At 44.3% G+C, this 22390-nt stretch overlaps 1 protein-coding gene across 1 annotated transcript in view; it reads left to right on the forward strand.

Annotated features, from left to right (window-relative positions):
* Positions 1–22012, forward strand: part of ERC2 (ELKS/RAB6-interacting/CAST family member 2) — an 866181-nt gene extending 844169 nt beyond the window's left edge. The window contains 1 exon segment of the mRNA XM_064275182.1: positions 21815–22012. Within this exon segment, the coding sequence (XP_064131252.1) occupies positions 21815–22012 (198 nt within the window).
* The last annotated feature ends 378 nt before the right edge of the window (positions 22013–22390 follow it).

Genomic DNA, 22390 nt, shown 5'->3' on the forward strand with positions numbered 1-22390 from the left:
AACAAAGGCATTCTACCCCTCCAGGGAAGCCCTGGCAGGTAGTAGAAGGTGCAGGGTTTGAGAGTGGACCTGGGAATCAGAATCGTCACTCAGCGCTGGCCCCAACACACTGAGAAATTATTTTGTTCTCTCTTACAGACTCAACTTCCCTGTCCATAAAACACAGGGGGAACTGACAGACCCCTAAGCCCCTTGCAACCTTGATAAAATAGTCTTAGAGTATTCCAGCGTATTCACACACACAGCATGTTGTGTGCTTGATCTTCGCCAAGGGCTTTGAGGAGGTACAAATGGCAGAATTTGCTTTCATGCAACCTACAGTCAAGTTGCTGTCAGCTGCTGCCAGGTCACCCCCAACTCATGGCAACTCCATGCACAATGGAACTTGTCATCCGTAGGGTTTTCTTTGGCTGGTTTTTAGAAGCAGATCACCAAGCCCTCCTTCCTAGCCTATCTTAGTGTGGAAGTTCCACGGAAACCCGTTCAATATCATGGCAACATGGCAGCCTCCACTGACAGATGAGTGGCGCTTGTCCCTGAGGTGCACCGGCTGGTAGTGGAGCCCAGGTCTCCCTCACGGCAGGCAAGGTTCCCTCCACTGAACCACTGCTGCCCCTGTATTCAAGGAGGGGAGAGGTATAGTTCAGCAGACTGTTTACACAGCATATTGAAGAAATGATTTGCCAGAGGTAGAGTTATACTTTTGTTATTTTATTACAGTTCCCACCAGAACTCGAAGAGGTAGTACCATCATTATCCCTTCTTTGCAGATGGAGAAACTGAGTCACACTACTGGTGAGTGGTAGATAGGATGGAAACTCAGCGATCTGCCTGTAGGGGCAGCGCTGTTAGCCCCTTTGCTGTTTCCCAGCAGTGCAGTTGTCATCTTCCCCAACAGGGAATATTTGGAGGTTTTGGATTACAAAGACTACCAGGAAGAATTATGGTGTTGGCAAAGGATATTGAATATACCGTGGACTGCCAGAAGAACAAACAAATCTGTCTTGGAAGAAGTACAGCCAGAATGCTTATTGAAAGCAAGGATGGCAAGACTTTGTCTCACATACTTTGGACATATCATCAGGAGGGACCAGTCCCTGGAGAAGGATATTGTGATTGGTAGAATAGAGGGTCAGTGAAAAAGAGGAAGACCCTCAATGAGATGGATTGACACAGTGGCTGCCACAATGGGCTCAAGCTTAACAACGTTTATGAGGATGGCGCAGGACTTTGCAGTGTTTTGTTCTGTTGTACATAGAGTCGCTGTGAGTCGGAGCTGACTTCAGAGCACCTAACAACAGCAACAACAATCAGGAAGAAGGAAGACTCCAAAGTTTGCTCACTTGGCAGGTGTAAATCCTGACTCATCTCTACTCACTGGTTGTGTGGTGATAAGCAGGTCACTTTAACCTCCTATAGAATTTTTTTTTTTTTTTTAGAATGGGTACACCGCTTTCTACCTATTGCACCGAGAAGCATTATTATGAAAGACCTCTCTGGGACAGGGACTTTAAGAACTCTGTGGGCTACACAAATGTGCAGGATGTTTGTCTCAGCTCTGAAACGCAAAAACAGAGCTATCTTATTCTTCCCCAGGAGGAAGTACTGTGTTTCAAGGGATGATGGCCCCAAATCATCTCTGATTACAGACCTTGACACAAAACCCTCTCCACGTGACTTGTTCCTTCTGACCAAGGAAGAAAGCACTCGTGTGATAATGTTCATAAGTAAGGCCTACCCTCTTTGGCTTTTCTAGGAGGCAGACTCTGATTTATCGTTGAAGGAAAAGAAATAACACAGAAGGAGGAAACATTGACTTGAAATAATGGCTATGAGTTCAGACATTTTCCTTCCAGACCCCCCAGCCCAGGTCTTGCATGTCCAAGCTCTTGAGATGTTGCTGGGGCCAGGGTCTTCTGAGGCTTCCAAAGATAAGGTTGGGCTTTAAGGGAAAGCCTGTGTGTTCCTAAACTTTCTGAGTGATGCAATCCTTGGTGAGGCAGGGAAACAAAAGCTGATATTTTAGAGGGGGAAGAGCATCTCCATGGAATTATTTTTTATGAACTAAGGACACTGAAGTGTTGCCGATTTATCTTAATAGCAGATACTGTGAGCAAATGTCCCAGTTGCCTCTTTGTGCTTTTGGCAAGTGTGGATGAGAAATGGAATGGAGCAGACCCAGCCAGAGCTGACAAACCCAAAGTTGAAGAGTCCTAATTTTCCTCACTCCAAACATGTAACTCAGGATTTTCCAAAGTTTTCCAAGTTGCAGGTGGACACCAGGCTTTGGCCAGAGACAAAGCCGGCTCCATTACCAGGTTTTCTGCTTCCAGAATATTTACCTTGGGCTTCAGAGGGGAAAGGTTTGTACCTCCCTTGGGTAAAAACAAACAAACAGAAGTTTCCCTCAAGTCAGCTGTGACTTATGGCGACCCCAGGTGTCTCAGAGTACACCTGTGCTCTGTAGGTTTTTATGGCGACCCCGGGTGTCTCAGAGTACACCTGTGCCCTGTAGGTTTTTATGGCGACCCCGGGTGTCTCAGAGTACACCTGTGCTCTGTAGGTTTTTGTGGCGACCCCGGGTGTCTCAGAGTACACCTGTGCTCTGTAGGTTTTTGTGGCAACCCCGGCTGTCTCAGAGTACACCTGTGCCCTGTAGGCTTTTATGGCGATCCCGGGTGTCTCAGAGTACACCTGTGCCCTGTAGGTTTTTATGGCGACCCCGGGTGTCTCAGAGTACACCTGTGCCCTGTAGGTTTCTCAGCAGCTGATGTTTTCAGAAGCGGATCACCAGGTCTTTCTTCTGAGGGGCCTCTGGGTGGACTCCAACCTTCAGCCTTTTGGTTAACAGCCGAGCACATCAACCACTTGCACCAGCCAGGGATTTCCCTGTGTAGTTAGCTCTTAAAACAAGGTGAAAATGTTCTGAGGACACTGCTTCTGTGCAGAGAAACCTCTGGACATACTAAGAGGCCCCTTGCTTGTCATACTTGTGATGGGGAGGAGCTCGAACCCAGTCAGGGCTGAGAGCAGGCAGAACCGATTCTCAGAAGGAAATGGCATACCGTTCTCCGTATCCTCCTGTATCGGGGCTGGAATGATGACTACGCTGAGCCTAACACCTTAGAAGTTGTAACAGAAATTATGTCAAAACCATATACAGTGTTGTAAGATTTGCTAATCCTTATCAGAGATGGATAAACTGTCATGGCTTAATTTGGCATGTTAAAGCCAGTGCTCCAGATTGTCTTTGGGGACTAGAAAGGAAACGCGCAACTTTGCTATAATTTTTCTTCTTGTTTCTTTAGAATAGGACGCTGTTTTTTATTGTTAGCTGGTGGAAACTTTGGTGAATTGTGGCCAACTGTGGCTCATCCCCACAGGAGGAAAGCATCAGACTTTAGCTGAGAACATACTCTTTGAAACAAACCAGAATATTTGATTTTTGAAATGTCTTTCCACTTAGTAAACATGCCATTCAACAAATATCAATGCTCCGACCAAGACCAGGAGCGCTGAGGAGGTAGAAAACTAAGGTTGCTTCCTGAGAAAATGTTTAGAGTGATGTGTGACGCTTTGCTTAATAGTCGCTCTTCTGAGCATGGCAGACGCAGGTACAGCCACAGGAATTCATGAAGCACCCTCCTGGCCTTTGGCCCTCACTTCCTCCAAAGTATGAGCCAGGTGTTGGCCAGAAATCAGGTATTTCATATTCCCTTTTCAAGTCACCCACGTATACGTGACCCTGGGCATATCCTGTCATTTTATTTCCTTTTCTGGAACTTGACCCCAAAAATATAGCTGATAATAGACTGTTGCTTTTTACTACCAGTTTTATATTGAAAATCATGGTCAAGTATTTTAAATTCCTTGGGTTGAAGGGTGTTGTCCTGTTTTTTACATTTCTAATGTCATCGCGCATAGTTTGGTGCTCAGGCATGCTCTCCAGTAACCACCTTTAGCTGACTCAAATCTTGTTAAGTTTGACGATTCTGATCAGGTTTGGGGTTATTGAATGAGTTGGCGTTACACCTTCAGAATTACTTAAATGGGATTCTTGTTCTGTTCATAATTGCAAGTTTGTTTGAACAAATAGATGTCTTTTGCAGATTTTCATGAACGGGACTCCTTCTGAGCAAAGCTGCCATAAATTCTCAATGGGAGTGAGGGGGTGAGTTTTCGTGTCTGGGGTGCTTTGTCCCAAGAGTTGTCACGTAAAAATGCAGGTTCTGCCCTCTTGGCCACACCAAATTTGCAGCTTCTGCTGAGAACAGGACCCCAAATCCCCTCCACATCCCCTTATGAAAGTCTGTTGAAAAACATTAGTCACTGTGCACTATGCAAAAAAGCCAAGTTACTTCTGGAACGTTCACTGGAATTCTGGGAACCCAGATAGGGATCAAGGAAACAGCCAAATGTCTTCTTCCCCCTCTTCCCCTTCCCTTTGCACGTTCCTTGACTGATTTGTAGATTAGCCTCCTCACCGTGAATTGTCTGAAGTAGTCTGGGGTCTAACTTGGGTTTGTTTATTCATTTATGTTTGTTTATTCGTTATCATTTCTTGTTCTCAATCAAACTGTGAAATGCTATTAAAAATAAAGAACAGGACAATACCATTCAACCCAAGGAAAGAAAAGTTTGGGGGCCTGGGAAAGTAAAGGCCTCATTCTCCAACCAAATGTAATGTTCTCCTGTCTACTTGCCAGGATATGAGGATGTTTCTCAGATCTCTTATTCTACTGAAATGCAAATCAGAAAAAAAAGAAAAATCAACCAGAAAGCACACATTGAGGAGCAGAGTTGGTATCTGCTCATGCTGGTTTTCATCCCAGAGGCACGAAAGCTTCCCAGAACCTCAGAGAGAGGCAGAGCTTTTCCATATTCCAGGGAAGAAGTGAGAAAACTGGAAAGGGGGAAGAAGAATGCCTTTAATGGTTATTCTTCAGCAGAGGCACTCTGAGGAGAAGTGAGTAACCATTGACTTTCCTGAAGCGTAACCCTGGTGGCATAGTGGTTAAGTGCTATAGCTGCTAATCAAAGGGTTGGCAGTTTGAATTCACCAGGCACTCCTTGGAAACTCTATGGGGCAGTTCTACTCTGTCCTATAGGGTCGCTATGAGTCGGAATAGACTCGATGGCACTGGGTTTGGTTTTGGTTTTTTTATGGTGATTCCTAGCTTGGAACCCCCAAAAGCCTTAATGCTCTTCCCTGTAGGCTGATGCTAAAGAAGGGAGGCTACAAATTAAAAAAGGAAATTAGAAGAAAGAATTATAAAAATGACACAGATTATTGTTTTAACTTTTGGTTCTTTGGAGTGTTTCTAGCTATCTTATGAGGCAAAATCCTCAAAAACAATTAAAAAAAAAAAAAAAAAGCCATTGCCCTGGAGTCGATTCCAACACAAAGTGACCCCATAGGACAGAGTTGAACTGCCCCATAGGGTTTCCAAGGAGCGCCTGGTGGAGTCGAACTGCTGACCTTTTGGTTAGCAGCCAATCTCTTAACCATTATGCCACCAGGGTTTCCCCAAAACAATTTACATGTGTCTTAATGTTTGAAAGTATTACCTGCAGCCGCAGTTCCTAAGCCTGGCAGTGTTTGGACATTGCCTGGTGAGCCTCCACTCCACTGTTGCCAGTACTGACTCCAGGGCCAGCCTTCACACCCGTACACTCAGAATCTCGGAGGAGGGACACCAAACAGCCAATGGATCTGGTTGGCAGACTAGCATTTGGGAAGCAGTGATGTAGTGAGAGAGGTCAGAAACCTGCAAAGGTGGGAATCCCTGGGCCCCCAAATGCTGGCTCTCTATACATAAGATAGTTTTGCAAATTCAGATATTATGAATATAAAATTACAGTCGAGATTTGAGATGGCTTATAGCTGCATTTGTGACAAGGAAAGGTGTAACTGGGGCTTGTCACAGGACCGTGTAACAGAAAGGAAGATGGGAGCAGAGATAAGCCTATCAGCACAAAGCACCTCTTCTTCAGGCCAGTTACACAGTGCTAATGGGTAAGGGGGGAGCCTAGTGGCAGAAACAGTTAAGCGCTTGGCTACTAACTGAAAGGTTTGTAGTTTGAACCCACCCTGCGGCTCTGTAGGAGAAAGACCTGGCAATCTGCTCCCGTAAAGATTACAACCTAGGAAACCCTATGGAGTATGCTGCTCTGTCACATGGGCTGCTATGACTTGAAAATCAACTTGAACGTGTGTAACAACAACAATGAGTAAGAAAGACAGTTGGTCGACAGAGTTTGTTGAGTGCAAAGAGGGTCCTGAGCCTCATCTCGGACATCCCAGGGCTGTAAAAAGGAATTAGAAGGTACAGAAGGACCTCAGGTGCCCAGACTACCTCTCTCGATATCCACCCAGCCTGCTGGTGCCATTTCTACAGAACCAGAGAGGTTGAATTTGATGGGTAGTACACGGCCACTCAGTGACTTGATTTTGATCACTTGATCCAAGTCTTCTGATAGCACTTCTGGTGTCCTTTACTCTCCAGGATGCTTCTCGTTATGGAAACTTTCTTAATGGGGTGGATTTGGAGCCCAGCTCTGATGGAGGTTGAAGGACCTGGTTTTGTAGGGAGGGATTATTCCTAGCTAGGGAATCAGTGGGGTGAAGATGAACCTGTTTATGGGGAGGCAGGGATTAGATATAGACCATCTTTGGGAAGAGTTTCTGTGGAGGAAGCAAGGAAGAGGTAGATATTTCAGGAGGAAAAGGAGAGGTCGGTCTTGTCCAGAGACTTAAGTGTCTCTGTGTGATGTGCAAGGCAGTAGGGAACCACGGTGTATTCTTAAGTAAGAGTATGATATGAAAACTGTCAACACAAAGCAAACTTGGAACTAGGAGTCTTTTATTATTATTAATATTCAAATGGCTTTTAAAATTAGCTTGCTTAGTCATTTCTGCCCCTGAGAGCTTGCCTGAGTTTGATGAGACTCAGGCACCTCCACGGCGTGTTCTTGTTTTCTGCACCTATTATGATTTGGGCCTTTCATTAATATGCCCTACTACCACCACCACTCCCCCAAGGATAAAACAACAGCTTCCTTCACTTATGTAGCTTAGGGCACATAGAAATTTTAAGTCTTTGCGCTGTGGCATAAAATTCAAATAAAGTGTCTTACCAAGCTTCAAGGTCGGAGATATCCTTGCGCTATTAACTTTAAAATTCTGGAACTAAAGGCCTTACTTTGCTGCCAGTTTCCAACTCCTGTGTGTTCCTAAATCATCATTATGGTGCATTATTTTTTTAATGAGTTCTTCCTCCTGGTAATAGAGAGCAAAACAACAAAAAGCAGCCTACCGTTTGATTTTGGATGCTCTTTTTGGTTGTAGAGCCTGGCCTGAAATGTCCCCAGTTACGTACTATTTCTGAGCCATAATTATGCTTTTTAACCCACTCCTTTATGTTTTCAGCGCCTAAGTAATTACCCAGTTTGGTGTGTGGGAATAAGACAAATATTTTTTGCATGAAACTTTAGCCTGTACATTACTGCAATGCCATATTATTACAAGATATTTCCTGAACTTGGAGCTGTACTGTTAACTCTCTCAACTTGAAAAGACCCAGCCAAGAGATACTCCCAGTCTCTGGCTCATGATGTGAAACTCAGATGGAGAATGACTTGATGCAGCTGAGGTCCCGGGTGCTTGGGGGAGGATTTGAATTTGGCACTATTACACCAGTCCAGAGTGTGACAGGGACTTGGGAACCTTTCCTTTACCTTCCAGCTGTTCATGCGTAGATACAGCCCTGTCTTTCATCACAGTTGTGAAGTACGAGCGTTCTTCAGTGTTTGAAAGGGGCCGGGTATGTTAGCTGGGCTCTCCTGATAGAAGTCACTGTGTTAGCTTACTGAATTATAGGGAGAGTGTGATGCTGGCTGTTAAGAGTAACCAGAATTTTAGATGATCTGGCTGAGAGGACAAAAGCAGTTGGCAAGCCCGGGGCTCCATTTACCTCCAGGCTGTTTACCCCACACTGGAAGGCACCAGGCCCCCGAGTGTCCCAATGTCAGACTTGTCAATCTTAGGAGTATCCTCCCCCAAACTAAAATGGTTTCAACACCACTGCTTCGTAAATTGAGAGAATTTATATCTCAGCATCTTTGCATATGAAGGTAGAGAAATCTTTTTATTTATTTTTTTTATTTCCAGTAATTTAGGGAATATTCGAATAATGGAGAAAGGAATACAGGAGAATATAAATTCTCTCAAATACAAACACCCAGTGATAGCCACTATTAATATTTTGTTCACATCTCTCTGAACCTTTTTCAGATGTATGTATGTATTCATACACACTTATACATACGTGTGTTATTGTTGTTAGGTATCATCAAGTCAGTTCCAACTCATAGGGACACTGTGTATAAGACAACGAATCACTGCCTGGTCCTGTGCCATCCTGACTATCTTTGTTATGCTTGAGCCCGTTGTTGTAGCCACTGTGTCAGTTCATCTTGTTGAGGGCCTTCCTCTTCTTTGCTGACCTTGTACTTTACCAAGCATGATGTCTTTCTCCAAGGACTGATCCGTCCTGATGACATGTCCAAAGTATGTGAGATGTAGTCTCGCCATCTTTGCTTCTAAGGAACATTCTGGCTGTACTTCTTCTGAGACAGATTTGTTCATTGTTTTGGCAATCGATGATATCTTCAATATTCTTCGCCAACACCATAATTCAAAGATGTTAATTGTTCTTTAGTCTTCCTTATTCATTGTCCAGCTTTTGCATGCGTATTAGGTGATGTTATACAAACCTACAAATATGGTCATGTGTAGATATTTGTATATCATTTTATTTGAACAGATTGTTTTATAGTCTGCTTTTCTTTCCATTCAGTTAGATGGTATGATACCCTTTCCTCCTGATGAATATAAATATACGTTACTCTTTTTAATGGCTTCTGAGTATTCCGTTAGAGGGATAATGGATATTTAATAATTTGTTAAATCAAATCCTGGTGAATGGACGTTTTGTTTACTTCTCATCTCTTGCTACTGTCATCAGCAGCCAGGGAATATCCTTTTCTGCTCCTCCCTGTCTACCTCTCCAGCCTTCTTTTCAGAAAGAGACTGCTGGATCCCAGGGCACACAGATTTTGAATTTTAATACATAGTGCTCAATTGCCCTTGGGAAAGTTTATACCAATTTACAATCTTGCCAGAAGTGGATGAAAGAACCTAAAGAATAAGGAAACTACCTTTCTATTTTTTGAGGCTCTTTCCGGAACTACACCTCTAAATGCCTAAAAGGCAAATATGGTGTTTTTAAAGTACTGTAGGTTTGACATTGATCCTCACCTAGATTCCAGAGTCAGCCCTCCAACTCATGGTCACCTATACATGGAACAAAACACTGCCTGATCCTGAAGCATCCATCCCCATAATCAGTTTCAGATCAGACCACTGTGATCCCTAGGGTTCTCATTTTTTCTCTAATTTTTTGGAAGTTGATCCCCAGGACTTTCTTCCTACTTCATCTTAATCTGGAAGCTCCATTGAACCCTGCTGACCATCACAGCAACATGCAAGCCTCCACTGACAGATGGGTAGTGGCTGCCAGTGAAATGCATTGTCCAGGAATTGAACCCTGGTCTCCCATATAAAAGGCGAGAATTCTACCACTGAACCTCTAACCTATCTGTAGGCACCTCAGATGATGGGGTGTTTGATGCTGTTCAGACTACAGGAATAGAAAATAATACCACAGTACTTTGAGATGAGAAACTAATGACGTGTGGGCAGGCCTGTGTTATTTCAGGTAACGATCATCAAGGATTTGTCTGTGCATGCAAGCCAAAAGGGATAGCAGCTGAGGACCAGGGGAAGGTCCCTGGGGCCAGCAGTGGAGAAATCTGGAGTTTTCTCTTGGGTGTGTCAGTGACTAACCTTCAACCTCTCAGAGCCTCTGTCTCCCCTTCTATAAAATAGCGACCTTGGATTCAGTGACTTAAGGTATGGCCCAACAATAACATTTTATGAATTTGGATTGTTCTGGGAAGCCCTCATTTGTAGGGGAGAGATTTGAGAGCCCTTGAAATGCTCTAGAGTCTTCAAGAAGATTATCTCAACTTTCCAGGTACCCACCTTCTTCTACTGCTGTGTGGGAACGGCAGTTACATACTTTAGTGTTTGTTTTACTTTAAAGGTGAAGCACATTTGGATATTATGTACTTAGGCTTCAGTAGGACATTTTGTACTTAAGTGCAGGAGTACCTTGCGATATTTTGTACTTAGATTCCTCAAACTCCAGGCTTTTTGGATTCTGTTTTAAATAGGTGACTAAGTAATTGTTTTTCTCAAAATGTATCCATTTGATGAATTTAATCTGGTGTGTTGAAAGACCAAAAGCAAAACAGCATAATTCAGTATGGTGGGCATTTCCACATGAAATTAGAATGGAATTTTATCCTTTCTGGAAATCGGATTTCTTTCAGATCCTCGGACCTAGAAGTTCTGCTTTTCCTTTTCTTTGGGGTTAGGCTTTTGGAGAGGAAAAGGTGGTGGTTGTAGGTAGGTTTTCATGTTCGTGTGCCAGCAAATATTAGCTTGCAGGGGCATGTGAGGAGGCCCATGGAGGACCTCCCTGTCTGGTTTGCTTGTGTCGGTGGGACGGGGAGGTTGATGGTGACCGTCTCTTCTAAGTGGAATGTGTGACTCAGACTCTCTCCTTCCACATAGAACTAAGTTGGCCTTGGTTAGCGTAAGTTGAGACTATCGTGTATAAAGCTACCGTTAGGTGCCATCCAGTCAATTCCAACTCATAGCGACCCCATGTGACAGAGTAGAACTGCCCCATAGGGTTTTCGAGGTTGTGCTCTTTATGAGCAGATCACCAAGTCCTTCTGAGGAACCGCTGAGTGGGTTTGAACCGCTGACCTTCCATTTAACAGCCAGCACGTCACCAGGGCTCCTTATAAAGCTGTTACGGGTATTGAAATCTAAATAGAAAGTGGGGACAGTGCAGCAAGCAACCAAATGAGAAGACAAACTCTGGAGCGAATGTTTCATAGATTTGGTATTTGGGACACTCCACTGCCATTTCTCGTCTCCACTTTGTTTTTCAGCTGATTGGAAAACTACTAATGAGTATGTTTACATTTTCTCCAGTTGCTTTACCCAAGTGTGAGACCAGCTGGGGAGAGGGATTTGTTCTTTGTCCAAGGCTCTTGCTGTCTCTCCCTCCGTCTTCCACTGGCTCTCCCAGCTGCCAGCCCCTTCCCCTGCCAAACCTCTCCTCCTGCCTCAGCAGCCCTCTCCCTGGGGTTCTCCAGGGCTCAGCCAGCCAGCAGCCCCACCACATGTTTTGCATTGCTTACACTCTCTCCTCTCTCCCCCCTTTTGTTGTCATTTGTTTTGTTTTAAGGGGGGTGGGGTACAGGGAAGGTCTTGGGTTTATGCCCTTCCACCATGCTGGGAGCAGTCCCAGATTGCTTTTTTGACCACTTCCATGCTGAGGTCAGAAGCCCCTGCAAGGGCAGACAGTTCTTCCAGACACAGTCATTCTTGCTGTGCCGCTCCCAGTTTCTAGTCTCTGCCTTCTGCAACACGGTCAGTTCTCTCCTCATTTGTTCTGCCCTTTTGAAGTTGATGTCTCAAGCTTCAGCCATTTTGAGGGCCATCTTCACAGTGTTTTCCATGTCCACACACCAGAGCCATCATTTCCCTAAAATGTGCCTTTAAATCTACTCACTTGAACCCCGAGCTAAGACATCATTTCTAGGAATCTTGTCTGATGTGCTTGTTATATTTTTTCTAATACATTGTAAAATAAGTACATAACTCTTAAAAGAGTCGAAACCAAAAAACCAAACTCATTGCTGTCGAGTCGATTCCAACTCACAGAGACCCTATAGGACAGGGCTGAACTGCTCCATGGGGTTTCCAAGGCTATAAATCTTTACTAAAGCAGACTGCCACATCTTCTCCCCTGGAGCAGCTGGTGGGTTCGAACTGCCGACCTTTCGCTTAGCAGCCAAGCACTTAACCACCTGGGCTCCTTAACTACCACGAACCGTTACTCCCTGTAAGCATTTTGCGTACCTCCAAGGATACGGGGACACTTCTCTTCCTCGTCGGTACTTTGTCTCTTCTTGAGCCTGCTGCTGAGTTATTCAGCCTCTCCTGGTTCTCTTCAGTAATTTGCCAGGTCTGTTTCCAGCCTCCCCTGGGGGTTTATTTCATTCAGTAAATGAGTAGATGATTTGATGGTGCAGGATCGGCCTAAAACCAAAAACCAAACCAGTTGCTGTCGAGTCAGTTCCAACTCATGGTGGCCCCACGTGTGCAGAGAAGAACTGCATCCCATAGGGTTTACAATAGCTGATTTTTCAGAGACAGACCTTTCGTCTGAGGCACCTCTGAGTAAATTAGAACCACTAATCTTTCAGCTGGTAGCCCAGTGCTTGACCGTCGGCACCGCCCTTGGATTCCACCAGCTCTGCTTAGACCAGTGATAATCAATATTTGTTAAATATGAATTGAATGAAGACCTTGGACCTCCCTTGTCAGCACAGTTTTAAATTCCAAGTCCAAACTTCTGCAAATAGCATCATCTCTTTTCCTTTTCTTCTTCCCTTCTCCCTCCCTCCCTCTCTTTCTCCCTTCTTCATCCCTCCTCCCCTCCTTCCTCCCCCTATTCTTCTCTTCTTTTCCTCCGTTCTTCCTGCCTACCTCCCTTTCCCTTCCTTTTTTTCTGGTTACAACGTTGGGATCTGATTTTGAACATTGCCTTTTAAAGAAACTCCTAATAGGCCACTCACAGAATGCTTCCACAGTTGAGTAGGAGAGTCTCGGGCTTTCTTCAGAGACCTTCTATTGACTGTGGGTTGAACAGTTTAGACTCCACATAAAATATGTGTTGTTTACCCAGGCTCTTCATGCTCTGCCTACTGTTACAGTCCTTGAAGAGCTTGTCAGTGACAAGTAAGATAAATGAATGAAGAAGACTTTACAAGTGTTTAAAAGCTAAGTATAGCTTGCGCTGCCCACTGCTTAATTAAACAGACCTGGCTTTAACTAAGTAACTTTGTGGTGGAAACTTCTAGCACCTTCCCCCTCCCCCAGGCCCCACCACCTCTGGCAGTGCTCAGGATGCTAGAAATTCCTTGGTTGTCTGCAGTTGCTAAAGTCTTAGCCTAGGTTCAGAACTGTCTTGTTCCTTGAAGTACTGAAAGTCCGTGTGGGTCTGGATAATGACTTTTGAATTTATGTTAGGTTTGGTTAGCAACATGGACTCTTTGGGGGCTTCATCAGGATTTTGTGTCTGAGTTTCATTTTCACAGAGAACTGTAAAATCAAGGGTGAGCTGCTTCTCTTTTAAAGCTCTGATTGGAGTCAGTGTCAAGTCAGAGCCCATTCCCAGTTCAGTCTTGGTTTTTTATGAAGGGGTCAGTCCTTACAGACCTGAGCAATCACGTGCAGTGATTACATAGGAGGCCCTAGAGTCAGAGACCCAAATCTACCAATGTGTGATCTTGGGTAAGTTTCTTAGTCTTTGCAAGGCTCACTTTCCTCATCTGTAAAGTGGGGCTAATATCTGCCTCTACCAGGGCTAATATTCGGGGGATAGGTATTTGAGCCACTCTTGGTTCTTACGGTTTCCGCCCCTTTCACAGAAGCTGTTAAATATTTTGAATTCCACCCCACTCCAGCCTCTGTCACAGGGTTGGTGGGGCTGACTGGATGAAGGGACGCCACAAAGGGCTGTGCTTTGTCAGTAAGCATCGGCTGTTGGTATAGATGTGTGCATGTAGCTCCATATCATGGTGGCAGTCTAATTTCTGCTACCATTAAGGATCCTAATCTCCATGATTTCAGGAGGGTACATAGAACTCTTGCTCTATAAGTAATTCTCCCTCCATGGCAGCATTGACCGGTAGCAGACTAGGGAAAATAATGCTCCTGGCTACAGGTGTCCCTAGCCCTTTAGGTTCCTAGGATGGTAACAGGAAGGCATTTACCACAATAATTTTCCTCCCCTGATTTTAGCAGAATAAAGAAAAAATCTGCACAGAGTTTGCAATAAAAACAGTAGACCAGCATCTGCCTGGGTAGAATTTGGTTCATGCAGAAGACACTCTTCCCTCTTGTACCCATTTTGTAGACACTAGTGCTTGCTTTGGTCAGAGTTTCAGAGTGAATATATAGCAGAAATAGAATTAGGACTGGGCCTGTATTACTTCCCTAAAGAAGGCAAGAGATCCATCACCCTAAGTGGGAGGAGCCCTGGTGGAACAGTGGTTAAGAGCTCGGCTGCTAGCCAGAAGGTTGGCAGTTCGAATTCACCAGTGCCCCCTTGGAAACCCTAGGGGGCAGTTCTGCTCTGTCCTGTTGGGTCACCGTGAGTGGGAGTCAACTCGATGGCAGTGGGTTTACCCATGGGAAGAAGCCTGCTAGTCACAGGCATGTGAGTTTCTACAAAAGTTATGTGCAGACTCATTAATCATCCAATAATGGTTTTAGCTGGGATTCCTGGGGGAAAAAAAAATCCAGACCCCAAGACCCCTTCCAAAATACCCCAATTAGATAAATTCTTCTGAGAAAGAAGGTGACTTTTAATCACCTGGAACATGTTCCCTGCTTTCCCCACATCCAGTAAAGGAACAAAGAAAATAGTCCCCTTCTATTGCATGCTCTCTAGGCCAAGGATTCTCAACTTCAGCGCTCCTGACATTTTGGGGTGACTAATTCTTTGCAGTGGAGGGCTATCTTATTGCATTGTAGGATGTTGAGTAGCATTCCTGGGCTATAGTAGGAACCCCTTAATAGTGATAACCAAAAATGCATCTGGACCATTCCAGCTGTTGTTTTCTGATAAAGATACATGGTAGGAACCCAAATCCTTTTTTTTTTTTTTTTTTGATAGCAAAGAAACCTTCAAATACAGAGAAAGTACATGGTGAGGAGTGCTGGAATCCCCAAATCCAGGTCATCATTTGCATTGTATTCTTTGGGATGGATGCTTCCTGAACGGTCCAGTGGGCAGCCCTTACCCTGCATCTATAGGTAAAAGAAATCTCTTGATGACATGGCCTCAATACCAGCTTTTGCTTGTAACTTGGCTGGCTGGCTACCTGGTTCACAGGCTTTAGGGTCAATTTTTTTTTTTTTTTTTAATGAATTCTACTTCTCGATTATATTGACAGAGGTAAACCATTTCACACTAGACCCAGCCAATGAGGTTCAATCTCCCACTTGGTCCTTTGTCATCTTTCCCCTTGAAGCCAAGGGCATTCGAGACCCTCCCCCCCCCCACCCCCGTGTGACTCCAACTGCCTTTTCCATCTGCTGTGGATTGAATTGCGTCCCTCAAAAATATCTGTCAACTTGCCTAGGTCATGATTCCCAGTATTGTGTGATTGTCCACCATTTTGTCATCTGGTATGATTTTCCTATGTGTTGTAAATCATACCTGTATGATGTTAATAAGGCAGGATTAGAGACAGTTATGTAATGAGGCAGGACTCAATCTACAAGATTAGGTTGTATCTTGAGTCAGTCTCTTTTGAGATATAAAAGAGAGGAGAGAGCAGAGAGACAGGGGGACATCATACCACCCAGAAAGAAATGTCAGGAGCAGCATGCATCCTTTGGACCTAGGGTCCCTGCACTGTGAAGTGAAAGATTAATGACAAGGATCTTTCCCAATAACCAACAAAGAGAGAAAGTCTTCCCCAGGAGCTGGCACCTGAATTTGAACTTCTAGCCTCCTAGACTGCAAGAGAATAAATTTGTTAAAGCCATCCATTTGTGACATTTCTGCTATAGTAGCACTAGATAACTAAGATACCATCTAATGGTTCTGCTTTTCCTAGTACCCACCTCCACACACACACTCATACAACGCATGTGTTGGGTTCCAGCATTGCTCATCAACCTGTTTTTCCTCTCAGGGTGATTAGAGGGTGAGTTTACTATGGAATCTCCCCAACCTACTCTTCCTTGTGCCAATATCCAAGCCAACTTTCAAATCCTAGCTCAAGTGGCATCTGTCCCATGGAACTTGAGGGGATCTGTCCTGCCTCTGAATATCCACTTAAACCATTCCCTTCTCGCCTGCTTCCCTTTTGATATTATGTCCTCTTTAGCTTTGCTTCATCCCATGCACCTGGCCTGGAACCTTCCCCTTCATATCACAGGATGTTTACATGGAACTCTGATTTGACTCAGAAATCTAGCTGTCAGTCCTGTTCCTAGCTGATCATGGGCTTTGTTTCCTCATCTGAAAAAGAGGGCTCCTAAGAATGGCCATCTTAAAACTGAGTAATAAAGAAGAGCATGCTGGTCGAACACTTCGCCTGGCACATATGTGACATTGTCCTTGTGGTTCCAGATGTACAGTAAATGTTGCATGTATTTCAGCACAATGTACATAGTAAAAGTCATCATTGATTCTTACTTACCCCCATAAAGTTCCTCATTGCAGCACATTCCTCTAATAGCTTCTCCTTCCGTCTTGCTTTTGTTTTTGTCCTCTAAGAGTGACCCCAGCATTGGAGCCCAGATTCTACCCAATCATGATTCATTGCTGTTTGAGCCCAGTAGAAGTTCAGGAAATCCCTCCCCTCCCCACTGCCCCATTGTTGTCTGGTTTCCCCATCTTTTAGTTGGAGACAAGAACATTCACATTGCTCGGATTTGGCGGAAATAAGACCAGTGGAAGAGTTCTGGAACGTTTCGGATTTCACTGATGGGAAAGTAGGAGAAAAGAAAACCTGATAGAAGAAAGTGTAATTGCTATTGTATGGTATTATCTGCATATCCCATAGCAACAAATCTTACTATATTTTTTCTGATTCAAACCATATTCATGAAGGTTTTATTGTTAACTTGATCCAGATGACTGATCAAAGCATAGTTTGTTATTGCCACCTTGCTAAAATATTTTTAAAGGCAGTTTTAATATTACACTTTTATAGCTACATATTGCCATTAAGCTATTGAGTCTATTACTAGTCAATCAAGGATTTTCATTTTGTTTCAAGAGTTCCTTGGATAAACCCTTCAGAAATGTCAAAAGAGATGGAGTATCTGGCACCTTTTCACAGATGTTGTTCATCAGGGATTTTAGTTAATGGCTAAAGTTTCAGTTTTCCATGGTTGAGATTTGGGGCTAAAAAGAGTATAAAACTAGCAAAGGTGACTGACTTACGCTCTTCTAAAGCCTGTAAGATAGTAAGGAAATGAACCTCGTAGCACCCCATTACCCTTTATTCTTAATGGGGTAAGTAGGGGGAAAGGTGGTGGAGTATTTCACAGGGTCCAGTTTACTAAGGCATGGACTATTTGGTGTGACTTTCCTGACATCTCCCACACTGTGCGTTTACTCTGCCCTCCCCATGCCTGAGAATAACGATGATAACAACAAACGAGCAAAAGCAAATATACAGCAGGGAGACTTAAACAAAGACGTAGAAACTCACGTAACTGAACTGGCTCATGCTGAGCTCTCGTTGTGTGTTTTGCCCTCCCACCTGTTCCCAAGTGACTGCATGCAGCCTGTGAGCTCTCATTCATTTGTTTGTTCATGCATTCATTCGACACACATCAACTTGCTGTTTACCTGTAGTAGTGTACATCAAAAAAAAAAAACCAACCCCATTGCCGTCGAGTCGATTCTGACTCACAGAGACCCTATAGGACAGAGTAGAACTGCCCGAAAGAGCTTCCAAGGAGCAGCTGGTAGATTTGAACTGCCGACCTTTTGGTTAGCAGCCACAGATTTCCTTATATATCAGACTTTGCATTAGGTGGTGAGTACAAGGGTAACCCAGACAGAGCTTCTGTCCAAGGATTTGTAACCTAGTGGACATGTGTCATTAATTGAATTGAGTGCTATGATGGAGGGGAGGCAGTTGTAGGGTTCTGGGCAAGAGTACTTAATCCATTCTGGGGTGGGCTTAGGGAAGACTTTCACGGAGGTGACGGTGTTGGAACTAAAGCCAGAAGAACTAAGGGGCATAACTCAGGGGAAGGGGTGGAGGATGAAGTGCAGGACAGGAGCAGAGAACAGCATGTCCCAAGGTACAGATACGTGAGGTGCCGTTGGAGAGGCAAGCAGTAGCCCCCTCACAGAGCCTGGTACGTATGTCCTGAGAGCTGTGGGAGCCTCTGAAGGACCTGAAGCCAGAGAGTAACAAGGAGTCTGAAGTCACGCCGGCTGTGGAATGCCTCCAGTGGGAGGCCAGAGTGCGGAAGGAGAGCTCTTAGAAGACTGTTGCCCTAGAGAAATACGGTGGTGCCTGGAGGAAAGAGGAAGTAGAAAATGAAATCCGATTAGATTTGTTTCAGCCGTCGTGACATAATATAGTAAAAAGAATATAATGCAGTTAGCTGAAGGCAAAACTGTCAGGTCAGCAGTTTGGTAGACGTGGAAAAAGAAATAAAAATGGGCTTCAGTGGATCATTAAATGAGTCCAAGAGTTCCCAAGTGCTGTACTTTGTGGAAAGCTATCATCCCTCAATGCTATATTAGTTTTCCCGTGATTCCAGTTTTGACTGCCCAAAAGATTTGCTGTCTAATGCTTTGTGGTGGGGGCACCTCACATGTCTGATGGCTACAGGGATATGGTCTGAGGCACATGGAATCACCTGGTCAAACGTCTGGAGTTACTGGGACAAGTAGTATCCTTGTTCCAACCCTTGTTACAATTTTTTCTGCAATTTTCCTTCCATTGACTCTAGGGAGTGTTATTCATGGCTTCCAGTCCTTCCTGATCATTCTTTGTATGTTAGAAGATCAAAGTAATGGGTTGAGGATGAAGATACGTAGTGTGGATTAAAAAAAAGATGAAAGAGATCCTTTTTGAACTTGACAGTTCAGGGCACAGGACTGGTCAAACCCTTTTCTAGAAGGGAAAGCTAGCAGCCAGCCTGTAAGAAGTCACAGTTCAGGGGATATGTTACAAGCAAGATAAATAAAAATGGTCTAGGGTATCAGACCAAACTCTCATTTTTCATCTCGGTTTCACACTCTTCTCTTCCAGCCCAGACTAATCAAAAGAAGCCTCTTCCGCTTACAATTGCTGTGTGTACATTTCCCCCAGATCTGGTATTCACATGAACAACGAGGTTTATTTATACTTCAGCACCAAATTGGAAAGATGACATCATTCATTTGCAGTCTTTATCCCATGACATGCCTGCTCTCCAACACCTCATTGCAGCAGACACATTTAGGGCCGCATACAGCATCTTGTTTAGCTTGTGCATTCCTTTGTGGGATACAGTTCAAAGGTAGGGGACTTTGGGCTTGTCACTGCTAAGAAAATAATCGCATAAAATCACAGGAGCTTCCCCAAAGGATCAGGGCATGATGATGTTTACAATAGCAGGGTTATTATTTGTTCATTTAGGCCCCATCGTTCATTCGGGGCAAGTCCCTTCCTTCTTGACCATGGCGGATCTATCTCCCAGCTTCCTTCAGGCTCTGAGAATTCTACTAGAAGAAACAATTCCAGATTTGTTATTAGGTAGTCCACAAGTTCAAAAGTAGAGGCTCCTGATAGTACTGGAATTTTAGGTGTGAACGCTGCATTTCAGAATCTTGTGTTCAAGGACAGGCAGATGAGGGGGGCCTTGGTGCTTGGTCTGCAACAGCTCCTCTGACCTGCTCTTTCTCACAAGAATTAACTTGTGTGTTGGGTCTTTTGACACTTTAAGTGGACAAGTGAAGGATGGAAACGCTATCAGCTGCCAAAGGTTGCCTGGGATTTTTTTAATTTAATTTTTAAGTGGATCCCTTCCTCCAGTTTTATTGTTTTTTTTTTTTTTATTTACATCCACTCTGGGGCCTTTCAAATACTGTACACATTTTAAAAAAGTGGACTGAGTAAATCACGAGGCATCCTTTGGCAGGTAGAACTAGGATGTGAGGTGTTTCCAAAATTTAGCAGAACTGGAGAATTTATGGGAAAGCCCTGTCTACCTGTTCAGCTGAGTGCCTTTTCCACTAGCAGCACAGTGAGGAGAAAAGCCTAGAGACTGAGCATCGGAAGACCCAGAAGTTCTCTGAGTTCTATGTCAAGAAAGAGACTCTGGGGACCGAAATCTACGCCTTAATTTTCCAGCTGCCATCCCATATGAGGGTAGTAAAAATTCCTCCGAGGAATGTTTTGAGGCTATTAGATTGCATATGAAAAATATTACAAGAATGCACTAGCTTAGGTCCAGAATGCTCTTTATTATCAGAGTTTTGTTTATTTTACGTACTAAAGCTCCAACTGGTTGGAGGCTCCACCAGCCCCTGATATCTGGCTCTCTTAAAAAACTGATGGCTCATTGTCTTCTCCAGCCACCAAAGGGACTTTTGTGGCAACTCAGAAGCTGTCCCTAACTTTCAGTGACCTTCCCTGGCTATGAACAGACGTGCAGCTCATCACCAGGGTGGCAGCATCCCTCAGCGTCATGGCCCTCTCATGCTTCCATTCACTCATCCCAGCAGCATGCATTGCACGTCCATTGTCTACTAGGTCACGTACTAGATTCTGGGGAGAGGTAGATGGAAGAGATCGTGTCTGCCTTCAGTATGCTCAGGGTCTACAGGTAGATGGACAGGTAAGTCCATGGGTATAGAACAGAGGTAAGCAGGAACACATGTCTGCTGGCCTCGGGAAGAAGCACCTAGAGAAAAACTGTGAGTTAGCCAGACCCAGAATTTAGAAGCAAGGAAAGGGAACAGGTGAGGTATCACAGATAGAGGGACAGCAACTACAGAGAAGGGGAAGTTTCTTATATAGAACAATAAAAACAATCATAGTAATACCAGTATTAGGCTTTTGTTGTGAGCTCATTATACACCAGATACTGGATGGACACTTGAAGTTCATCATGCCACTCAGTCTTTATAGCAACTCCAGGGAGGCAGATACTATCACGCCCATTTTAAAGTTGAGCAAATCGAGACATACAAGCAGTTAACTTGTCCTAGAGGTGGATCAGGGACTTCGATCCAGGCAGCTATCCCCAAACCCACATTCGTCGCCTCTATATTATGTGACTTTCTGAGCTGGATCTTTTTATCTGTGTTTTTCATGGCCTCCTGATATTTTTCTAAATTCTGTGACCCCATTCGGTCCATTCACCCCGTTTCCATTTCTTGCCCTCCATAATAAAACAATGCAATTCTATGACCCCAGGGGTTTAACTATGATACCCAGTTTCCTCCTGGGACAAGCAGCATGGGGCGTAAATTACAGTGGTCAGTTTTTTTCCATCGACTTTGCTTTTTTGTGCAGTTTCCCTGAGGAACAGTGTCGATTCAGATGGTCCGCAGAGAGCCCATTCCCTAGAAGTCATCACAGCAACAGACCATTCCTATCTCTGTTTTTACATTCACCAGCGTTTAGAAGACACCACTGCCTTGTCCCATGAGGCCATAGCGTGTCTGCAGTTCTGTGTCTCCACCAGCCCTTTGCCACCTTTTCATCCAGGGCATCCTCCTCTCGCTTGCCCTAGAGCATAGGATGTGATTGTTGGCAGTTTGTGGCTGCAAGCTTACTCTGGAACCCTGCGAGTGCTTGATGAGGTAAAGCAAAGCACTTTACAGTGTGTCCATTCCCCCTTGAAATCACAAATGTAACTTCAAGAACACTGTAGCTTCAAGGATGTGACGAAGCCTCTTTCACCGAAGCTAATGGCAGGGTGCTTTCTCTATTAGATTTCAATTTGACTAAAAATAAAAACGTCTGGATTAGGGACAAAGGAAGCCCTATAGGTGCAGTAATTATGGCCCGAGTCTCTTTGGCTGGTCTTCTAGCTCCTGACGGACTCTCCCCTGGCTTTTCTTCTGTGCAGACCCAGAACAGAATGAAGCTGATGGCCGACAACTATGATGAGGACCATCACCATTACCACCACCACCACCACCACCACCACCACCGGTCTCCTGGGAGGTCGCAACACTCCAACCACAGACCCTCTCCAGACCAGGTCAGTCTCATCGCTGCTTACCTCCAGGACCCTTTACCCTTTGGATATTTTAAGACAAAATAAATAATCCTGAAGAAATAATAAACAGCATAAAGTGATACGTTCTTTGAACTGAAACTAATAGCTTTGGTATTTATTTCCATCACTCAAGGAATCTAAATGTTTTCCTTTCTCTTTCCTCTTTAAGGTTTTGTCTTTTCTTGTTTAGGTTATGCATATTCTTTCTTCCCCTCCTTCTTTCTTTCATAGATACATAGTCTATCTCATGGCGGGTTCCTTTGGAATGTCTCTTTCAGAGTTTGAAGAGAAAGCACTTTGTTTCCATGAGCTTGGCAACCAGAGAAGCCTTCAGTTTGCTGAGCACTTTCCTAGAAAATTCCTTAGTGATGCAAATTGACAGCGGAGTAAAACAACAGGGGCAGGAATCGGTTTTGCTTTGCA

Source organism: Loxodonta africana, chromosome 22 (genome assembly GCF_030014295.1).
Source record: "Loxodonta africana isolate mLoxAfr1 chromosome 22, mLoxAfr1.hap2, whole genome shotgun sequence".
Classification (NCBI taxonomy): Eukaryota; Metazoa; Chordata; class Mammalia; order Proboscidea; family Elephantidae; genus Loxodonta; species Loxodonta africana.